General features: G+C 44.4%; 1 protein-coding gene across 1 annotated transcript in view; it reads left to right on the forward strand.

Annotated features, from left to right (window-relative positions):
• The window catches only part of LOC135102114 (uncharacterized), a 9,525-nt gene extending 319 nt beyond the window's left edge, over positions 1 to 9,206 (forward strand). Inside the window, exons 2-7 of the mRNA XM_064006884.1 lie at positions 383 to 507; positions 2,078 to 2,218; positions 4,153 to 4,290; positions 6,522 to 6,635; positions 7,829 to 7,948; positions 8,455 to 9,206. Coding sequence (XP_063862954.1) covers positions 418 to 507; positions 2,078 to 2,218; positions 4,153 to 4,290; positions 6,522 to 6,635; positions 7,829 to 7,948; positions 8,455 to 8,700 — 849 coding nt within the window. The 5' untranslated portion in view covers positions 383 to 417 and the 3' untranslated portion in view covers positions 8,701 to 9,206. The remainder of the gene's footprint in view (positions 1 to 382; positions 508 to 2,077; positions 2,219 to 4,152; positions 4,291 to 6,521; positions 6,636 to 7,828; positions 7,949 to 8,454) is intronic.
• Positions 9,207 to 9,505: the final 299 nt, after the last annotated feature.

Below are 9,505 nucleotides of genomic sequence, written 5' to 3' on the forward strand. Positions count from 1 at the left end.
AGTGTTGTGTATTGATTAAGCGATTGACTGACAGGTGGAGAGAGTGAGTGTTTGAGGGCAAGGTAAATTGATACGTGTGTTCGTGTGTGTTGTGTGCGTTGTTGGGTTTGTTGGGTTTATTTGTATAGAGTCTAGCTTGTTATTTTTGTTGTGTTGTTATTATTTTTTTTAGTGTTATTTCTTTTCTCTCATTCTCCTTTTCTTTTTCTTTCTTTTCTTTCTTTTTGTTGTTGTTGCTGTTGTTGTTCTTGTTGTGCTCGCTCTTGTTCTTCTACTTCTCTGCTTCTTCTTCCTCCTCCTTTTCTTCTTCTTTCTTTCCTCTTCCTGCCTCTGCTCCTCTTTACCCCTCGAGTCACCGCCTCCTCTCACCCTCTTCTCCCAGTGCCTCGCTACCGCCCCCCCCCCTCCTTCGTCGGGATGCTGCGGCGATTGGGTACCCTGCTGTACCTGCTGGCGGCCGCCCTAGCTCACGAGGACACCTTCCTCGACAAGTACGCCTTCACAAAGGTACAAGAATTTACGTGGTCACCTTTGCACGCACCTAGAAGATTGCACTGTTCATTATCTTTACGTACGCATTCCTCTTTCTCTTCCTCAATACTATGCACTAAGGAGTTATAGTTAGCTCTGAACTCCGTCTAGGGAAGCAATGCATAGAAGCCAGAAACAGGGCAAATAGGGTACTAGGATTCATTTTTAGGAGTATTAAAAGTAGAAGGCCGGAAGTAATATTTAAGTTATACTTGGCGCTGGTCAGACCTCATCTAGACTACGCTGTGCAGTTCTGGTCCCCACATTACAGGAGAGATATAGGTCTATTAGAATCAGTACAGAGGAGAATGACTAAAAGGATACAGGGGATGAGGAGTATTCCTTACGAGGCGAGATTGAAGTTGTTAAATTTACATTCTTTAGAAAGACGTAGGTTAAGAAGGGACCTGATAGAAGTCTTTAAGTGGTATAAGGGTTATAACAAGGCAAGATTCTTAGGATCAGTAACCAGAGGAGAACAAGAAATAACGGGTTCAAGCTTGAAAAATTTAGGTTTAGGAAGGAGATAGGAAAAAATTGTTTCTCAAATAGAGTGGTAGATGAGTGGAACGAACTCAGTAATCATATTGTTAGTGCTAGGGCACTAGAGAGCTTTAATAGAAGATTAGACAGGTTTATGGATGGGGATAATAGATGGAAATAGGTAGGTATATTTCATACAGGGACTGCCACGTGTAAGCCTGGTCGCTTCTTGCAGCTTCCCTTATTTCTTATGTTCTTATGTTCTGCACGTATATATTCTTCTTCTTCTACTTCCTCATCTTTCACTATTGGGTATGTAACATATCTCAGCCAGCCTCGTAAGGGCCAACAGGTCTGGCAGTATTTGTTCTTCCCTTGTGTTCTTTTGTGTCATGGTTACTACTGAAAGTGTTCCACGTATTATGAGAGAGAGAGAGAGAGAGAGAGAGAGAGAGAGAGAGAGAGAGAGAGAGAGAGAGAGAGAGAGAGAGAGAGAGAGAGAGAGAGAGAGAGAGAGAGAGAGAGAGAGAGAGAGAGAGAGAACAAGGACGTTTGTTTGATTCAATAAGAGTAATTATCTCTACTAAGTGACTCCGTGCCTCACTGGGGTCACCTGAGATAGTGACGAGTGAAATAATACATTGCCTTGACCTGATGACGATAACGAAGTAACAGTCATTTATAATAATCAAAATAACAAGAACAAGTGGAACAATAGTGAATAAGGATGACGATGACTGTGGTGATGATAATAATGGCAATAATAACACTACTACTACTACTACTGCTACTGCTACTACTACCACTACTACTACTACTACTTCTTATAATAATAATAATAATAATAATAGCAGCAGCAGCAGCAGCAGCAGCAGCAGCAGCAGCAGCAGTAGTATTAGTAGTAGTTGCAGTAGTAGTAGTTGTAGTAGTAGAAATAGTAGTAAACAAAATAAATATATAAAATAGAAGTAAAAATAACAATAATGATAAGGGTGTTAATGAGTGTGACTGAGACGTGCTAAGGCGTGCTGAGTTGTGCTGAGGAGTGCGTGCTGCCTGACAGGTGATGCAGCACTGCCTGGGGACCGCTAACTACCACCGCCAGCTGAGGGAGGTCCGGCGCGCCAAGCTGACGTGCCTGGGCTACCCGCAGAACACCTTCCTCACCACCTCGGGTCACCACTTTTACTTCTACTCAGACCAGGTGAGCGACCCTGCCCTCGCCTTCACCTGCCCTCGACCTCACCTGCCCTCACCCACACCTGTCCTCACCTTCATCTGCTCTCGCCCTCACCTGCCCTAATCCTAACCTGTCCTCGCTCTCGTATGCCCTCACCCTCACCTACCCTCGTCCTCACCTCACCCCAACACGTTTACTTATTTGTTTACTTATCTTTCTTTATGTAAGAGGAGTATTGGAGCCTGTGTGGGGTTCGAACTGGGTGTGGAGAAGAATGGAGAGAGGATGGAAGGATGTACAGTATCTGTAGTAGGCAGTACACTGAGGCAGGCGAGGCAGGCTGAGGATGCGAGTGAATGCGAGGAAGGCGAGAGGCATCCAGAGGAGTGGAAGGGGTGCCTGATCGGAGTGCAAGAGAAGCGTGTATCTATCATTCTCCTCCTCCCCCACTCCAATTATCTCAAAGCGTCACTCTCGCTTACACTCTCATTTTCCCGAGCGTCGTCGACGTGTCTCGCTGTAACCACGTTAAAGGCATGAGGCAAGATGTGCAGCGGCTGTGGTAACAATGAGCGTGCTTGTAACGCGCATGTTGTCTTTTTCAACGCACGCCTGTTAACTCCACCTACCAAGATTCTCGCATGGAACATTTATCTTCATGGCAGTTTCACCCATGCTAAAAGAACTGAGTCTTAACTTAACCTGTCATGGGAGGGGGGAGGATATTTTTAGATGAATATTGTAGCTGGAATGTTTCCAGAGAGAAATTCTTTATCTGGGGAGAACTTGCAATACAGAGATTTTTCCGTATCATAAGCGGTTGTTTTCCGTATTTTCATAATTTTTATAACGTGTGTTCCTCGTTACTATTACCGAGGTTTTAAAAATAATGTGCACATTTAGTTAAAGATGCATGAGTTGCTAGATAAAAAAAAATTTCCTAGGTCTTTTCTACGATACCAACACAGCCGATGAGTGTTTGGTGAATACAAGGCCAACCAGCCTCTATTTTATCACTCTTATTTCACCTCACATATAAAAGTATTCTATAACAACAAAAAATCAACACAATTTGGTTTACAAGTTTTCTTTGGCGCCTCAGCAAGAGGGTGGAGGACGGAGCGCTAGCGTCCCTGGGCGTCACGCTGGTGTGCTGCGTCACAAGGCTCTCTCAGGCGTTTAAGCCAGACACTTCCAGCGGCTGCCTACTGTCCCGCCCACTGCGTGCCTCTAGTGAATGAATAGACAGTTTTCCCGCGGCGTCCTGGAGGTGTTGGTTACAGCCGCGCCCCGAGGAAGGTGACTTGGAGGTCTGGCCCGGGGTGGCTGTGGCCTGAGAGAGCTGGAGTGATGGGTTGCGTTCCTCATCTTTCCACAGGCTGGGGATGTTTAGTGAGATTCATGCCGAATCGAATAGAGTTGGAGTAAAAACTAATGAATTGCCTTATAATTAAAGCAAAGGCCGAGAACTGGGATGCGATAATTAGAGGTATAAATAGCTTTTTAATACTGATTCTTTTATGTCGAAGTTTTGTAGAATATGACATCGCTACTTACGACGACTGTACGTAATGCAATCCCGTACACAAGAATAGATCCAGCCACTGGCAACACCAGTCACTGGACACAAGATCAAGGCCAAGGAGGCGCCATGAAACTCGCTATGCGCGCCTCACTCAACCACTAAACTATGTTCCACGTGACCACACTCCCTCAAACTCCACAGAAAAAGATCAAAACTGAGATACAAGACTGGCCTAAAGCGTTTTGTGCGGCGCACTTAGCAGTTACGACGGTCCTAATGTGCTTGAATACCCCGGCCCGGAAATCCCCACAAAGACACCACTACACACTGTTCCCCAGCCCCCACCCACCACGAGGCGCTACAGGGGCGTGCAGAGGAATACTGCTGCTGCAGATGACGGTGATGCAAGTGATGACGGCCTCTTCTCCCGCAGCGAACCAAGAGGGTAGTGACCTCCTTCCATCCTCGCGATCCTAACAAGGACATCTACTACAACAGCCCTCTCACGCCCCGCCTCTCCTTCCCCACGAGCGACCACTCCACCACCACTTCCGCCACCTCCCTGCAGCAGGTGAGGTCCTCCTGCTGGGGATGAGCGAGGCGCAGAAGGAAGGTTGACAACAGAGGGAGTGGTACTTCCCGCTGCGTAGATCATGCCTCTTCGACTTCCTGCGGCTTTGTTCTGGTGACCTTTTCTTTTTAGTCTTTCTCCTTCCTTCCATCCACTCTTTTATTCTTCTTTCTTCACGGCTCCCGTTTCATTTTCCTTGTTCCTTCATCCATGGTTCAGCCCTCTCTTTCTTTATTCTCTTTTCCTGGTTTTTGTTTTGCCTTCTTCCCTATTTCTTCACCTATTCCTTTAATGTACTATTCTAATCTCAGCTTCTGCTTCATGTGATTCATTCTTCACCTCTTCTTCCCTCATATTCTAGCTATTGCTTCTTTTCTTCTCTCCTCGTGGATTTTATATTTTTCTTTCTCTGATATCTCTCATTCATCTCCCATCTCTTCTTTCCTTTTTCTCTGCATCATCCTCTCTTTTCTTCTCTCCTGATGGTTCATACCTCTTCCTATATTTCTTTTTCCCTATTCCTCTACTATTCTTTCCATATAGCTTCTGTTACTTCCTCTTTTTTTTTTATGTCGCTCCTTCATCTTCCAGCTCTTCCTCCTCCTCATCCCCCCCTCTTCCCAGAATTACTCATCTTCTTCTTCCTATACTTCTTCTTTATTCCTCTTTTATTTTTTTCATCATAGCTCCTGTAACTTCTTTCTTCTGTAGCCCTTCATCTCCCAGCTTCTCCTCTTTGTCTCCCCCTCTTCCCAGAATCACGTGTCTTCGTACCCTCTTCCTCTCCGAAGCCACGGGTTGCCTCCTTCCTCACCCTCCCCGCCTGATTACCAATTTATCACCATCACTGCCACTCTCACTCACGGGAAAAAGGGACGACATCATCATTCATCAGCATCATTATTATCATCATCATTATCTACAGCAACAACAGCAACAGCAGCAGCAACAACAACAACAACAACAACAACAACAACAACAACAACAACAACAACACAATCGTCATTAACTGCAACAATAACAACAGCAACAAAAATAACAACAACAAGAAAGCATCAGTAGCAGCAGCAGCAGCAGCAATAACAACAACAACAAAAACAACAACAACAACAACGCACCTCGTCACCTCTCGTCTTGCACGCTCATTTCCGTTTCCTGCAGGTATCTCTCTCTCTCTCTCTCTCTCTCTCTCTCTCTCTCTCTCTCTCTCTCTCTCTCTCTCTCTCTCTCTCTCTCTCTCTCTCTTAAACATTCCAGTAAATTACTCCAAATTATACTACTTGTAATTTCTTCTCTCAAGTGTTTCCTCGGGTCATTTTCTTTTCTATGTAGTAATCATGGGGAACCATGTTATTATTATTATTATTATTTTTTTTTTATTATTATTATGACTAGTAGTAGTAGTAGTAGTAGTAGTAGTAGTAGTAGTAGTAATGCTTATGTACCATCACCACTATCACCACCACCACCATCACTATTGCCATCTCCTAGTCAAGTTAGTTACTGAGACTGTCATTTCCTTCATCACCTCACCTTTGTTCAAGTTTTTTACGTCTTTGTGTTGCTTAACGCTGACTAATAAGAAACATCGTAATATTAGACCACGTGTGGCCCCGGGGCAACTCGGAATGGGCTTGTAAGTGGAGGTGGTGGCGGTGATGGTGATAGTAGTGTAAGAAGTAGTGGTGATGATAATAGTGATGGTAATGTTGCTAGTGATGTTGGTGATGATGATTGTAACGTTCATAATAATAATGGTGTTAGTGTTCGTGGTGGTGACCCTGATGGTATCGGTAGCGCGTAATAGTAATGGTGAAGACAATTATCGTGAGAATGATGGTGATGATAATAGTAGAAGTGGGTGTAGTAGTAGTTGTAATGAAGATGCAAGTTGCATATATCAAATAAACGTTCTTTTCTTTATCCACTACCATTACAGCACCTAATCTGAGTTTCATCCAAGGAGCGAGTGATAATACGTTGTTGTCTGGCTACCTTGCTTTCTTACACCATCCCTAACTAGCCAATCCATTGCTAGAAATGCCAGGGCACTTCAATAATATGTTTTTTCTTCGTCTTCTTCTTTTTTTATCTCTTTTATTTTCTACAACATGCAACTCAAGTCCCTATTTACTCCTAGCAGCCTAGAATATCACCTGACATTACCTGAACATTATTTAAGTCCATCATAACAAGATAATTAGTTCTTCTTTTTCCCTTTCCAACATCAGCCCAACCAGGTGGCGGGTGGACCTCTGTGGGACGCTGACACCCTGGCCCGTGCCGCTGCTCACCTCAACGCTGCGCTCAGTAACTTCACGTGCGTCCTGGTGTCCATCAATGCAGTGAGTCAGCAGCCACCATAGAGTGAAGTCACGTTCGCGTGTGGGTGTGGTGGATTCAGTCAGTCCCTTGGCCTTGAAATGTGGCGGAAGGAGGATTTACAAACAACGCTCGGGATAAGATTAAGAAAGAGCAGGAAAAAAAGAGAGAGAGGGAGAGACGAACAAAATGGCGACAGAGAGTAAGATGATAGAGCAATAGAGGGAAAGACGGAGTAAAGAATTGAAAGTAGATGAGAGAAAAGGTAAAAAAAAAAAAAACATGAAAAATACAAATTGAAAGACTGAAAAGAGAGAGCGAGAAGAATAAAATGGAGACAGGGAGTAAAGTGACGAAAAGAGATAAAGAGAGAGACGGAGAGGGAAAAAAGAACAAAAAGTATATGAGGGAAGAGAAAAATGGGAAAAAAAATATAAATTGGAAGAATGATTGAGTGTGACAGAGCAATGGAGTAAAAAGAGAAGAAAGAAAAAGAAGAGAAGGCATGTTAGAGAAAAGGGAATGCAGTATGTAGAGGGGATAAGGTTGAGCGTCACAGATGAATGAGAGGACTGGGATGCGTCAAAAGAAATGATCCTTACTGCTGGAGGAAGGGGTGACTGAGGATGAGGAAGAGAGAGAAGAGAAAAGGAAACAGAAGAAGGGAAGGAGGAGAGGAAGACAGAAGAGAGAGATGAAAAAGGGGAGGATGAAAGGAAGACAGAAGAGAAAGGGAGGAAGAAGGGGAGGAGGAGAGGAGGATAGAAAAGAAAGAGAAATGAAAAAGAAAGGTGAGAAGAGGGAGATAGAAGAAAGTAAGATTAGGTAAAGTAAAGTAAGGTGAGGTGAGGTCGGATTAGGTTAGGTGAAGGAAGATAAGGTAAAGCAAAGTAAGATAAGGTCAAGTCAGGTCAGGTGGTGTTAAGTAAGGTAGAATTAGGTAAAGAAATATTTTGCTGTCTCACCACGACTACTTTTCAAGGCCACGGAGATGATCAGCCGGGTTCTGAAGAGCGTTTCTCTTGTTAGTAATCTAGAAATTTTGTTAATATGTCCCTACAACCATAAAAAAAAAAAAAAATAAAGAAACCCGTGTCACTTCAAATAAAGCCTTTTGAATGTAGTGGAGGTGCGTCGCAGAAATGTTTCAGAATACTGCCCGAAACAAAACTAAGTAAGGTCAGGTGAGGTGATGCATTGTTGCGGTGTCTTTCAGATCGACGAGGAGCTCAGAGTGAAGCAAGACTCTTTCGTGAACCACTATTACCTGACCATCCCGAACGACCAGCTCAAGATCGACCTCATTCAGAACATCTACTACTGCTATGAGGCCTCGGTACGTGAGCACACACACACACACACACACACAGGAGAAGGCCAATCTAATACATTCTCTAGTGCACTTCTTTTTTCATTCATTATCATTCACATCCAGTCATCGTTTTTTATACAGTTCCTACCCTGTTGATATTATATTCTAATGCATAATGCACAACACAACATGAAGTAATTACTTGTTTCCTTAGTCTTTCCTTGCTTACGACACACACACACACACACACACACACACACACACACACACACACACACACAACAAGAAACAGGAAAGATCTGCATTGTACAAGTTTTGTCTGATCTAATCAATGTGGTATTTAGCCTAATATGTTATGACCCCCCCCTCCCTCTCTCTCTCTCTCTCTCTCTCTCTCTCTCTCTCTCTCTCTCTCTCTCTCTCTCTCTCTCTCTCTCTCTCTCTCTCTCTCTCTCTCTCTTGCAATTTAACACTGTGATCTCTTTACTTCGACGTCATAACTTTATCAGTGGCCTCTCATCTCTCCCCAGGAAGGTCTGCCTCTGGAGCGGGACCATTCGCCGCTCCACGCACGCCTCCACCGGCTCATGTTCTTCCTCAAGTGCGAAAAGAAGAAGCGCCTAGCCGCCTGCCTCAAGCATGACATTCGCGCAAACCTGGATCAGTACAACCTCTCCGGCATCCCTGGCTCTGGTTTTGGCCCCGACGCCGCCGACGAGGTGCTGGCGTTGCTGGTTGGCGCTGACGGCATCAAGAATCTCGACCTTTACTACTGATGATTCTTGACTTATAATATTGATTACTGGCCTCTACTACCTGTGTTAATGGTTCCTGATGTCTTTGACTGATTCTTGACTTTTACGACTGGTGATTCTTGATTTTTGTTGTTGATGACTGGTTTCTACAGCTGATTTTCGAGCTACGTTACCGACTCTTTACTTTCTTGACTGATCCTTGATTTCTACTGGTTCTTGGCATCTATGGATTCTAGACCTTTTTTATCCTCGACTTTCATAACTATCAACCTCTGCTACTGATTGTTTTTACCTCTACTGCTTATTTCGACATCTACTGATGAGACATGAGCTGTAGTTTCTTTCCCAGTGCCTGAGTCAAGTCTAGCGGCATTATTACTTTCGCTTCGTACAATAATTCGAGGGCATTTTTTTTTCTTTTCCTGGTGTAGTAGTGGCCCACCCTGCACTGACTCCCGGCTCACCCAGACCACGCAGTGCTTCTCCTGTACCTGAACAATAAAGTGTGCTGCTAAGGACGGCAATTACGTGCTTTTTTGAATTTCCAAGACGTTGTCAAGGCGTATCTATTCCCTCCTTTTCCTCTTCTTTCTCCTTCTCCTCTTTTGTTCTCCAAGTAGCGGTAGTCCCTTCTTTTTTTTATCTTCTCTCTGCTCCCGCATGTCTGATTAGCTTCACCAGGGTACTTCCTCCACACACACACACACACACACACACACACACACACACACACACACACACACACATCCCGCCTTTTGTTACAGAGAGGTCAGGGGTCGCTGCCTCAGTCCTCAGCGCCCGGTGGTTCCCAGGCCTTGGCGTGAGC

Source organism: Scylla paramamosain, chromosome 7, assembly GCF_035594125.1.
Source record: "Scylla paramamosain isolate STU-SP2022 chromosome 7, ASM3559412v1, whole genome shotgun sequence".
Classification (NCBI taxonomy): domain Eukaryota; kingdom Metazoa; phylum Arthropoda; class Malacostraca; order Decapoda; family Portunidae; genus Scylla; species Scylla paramamosain.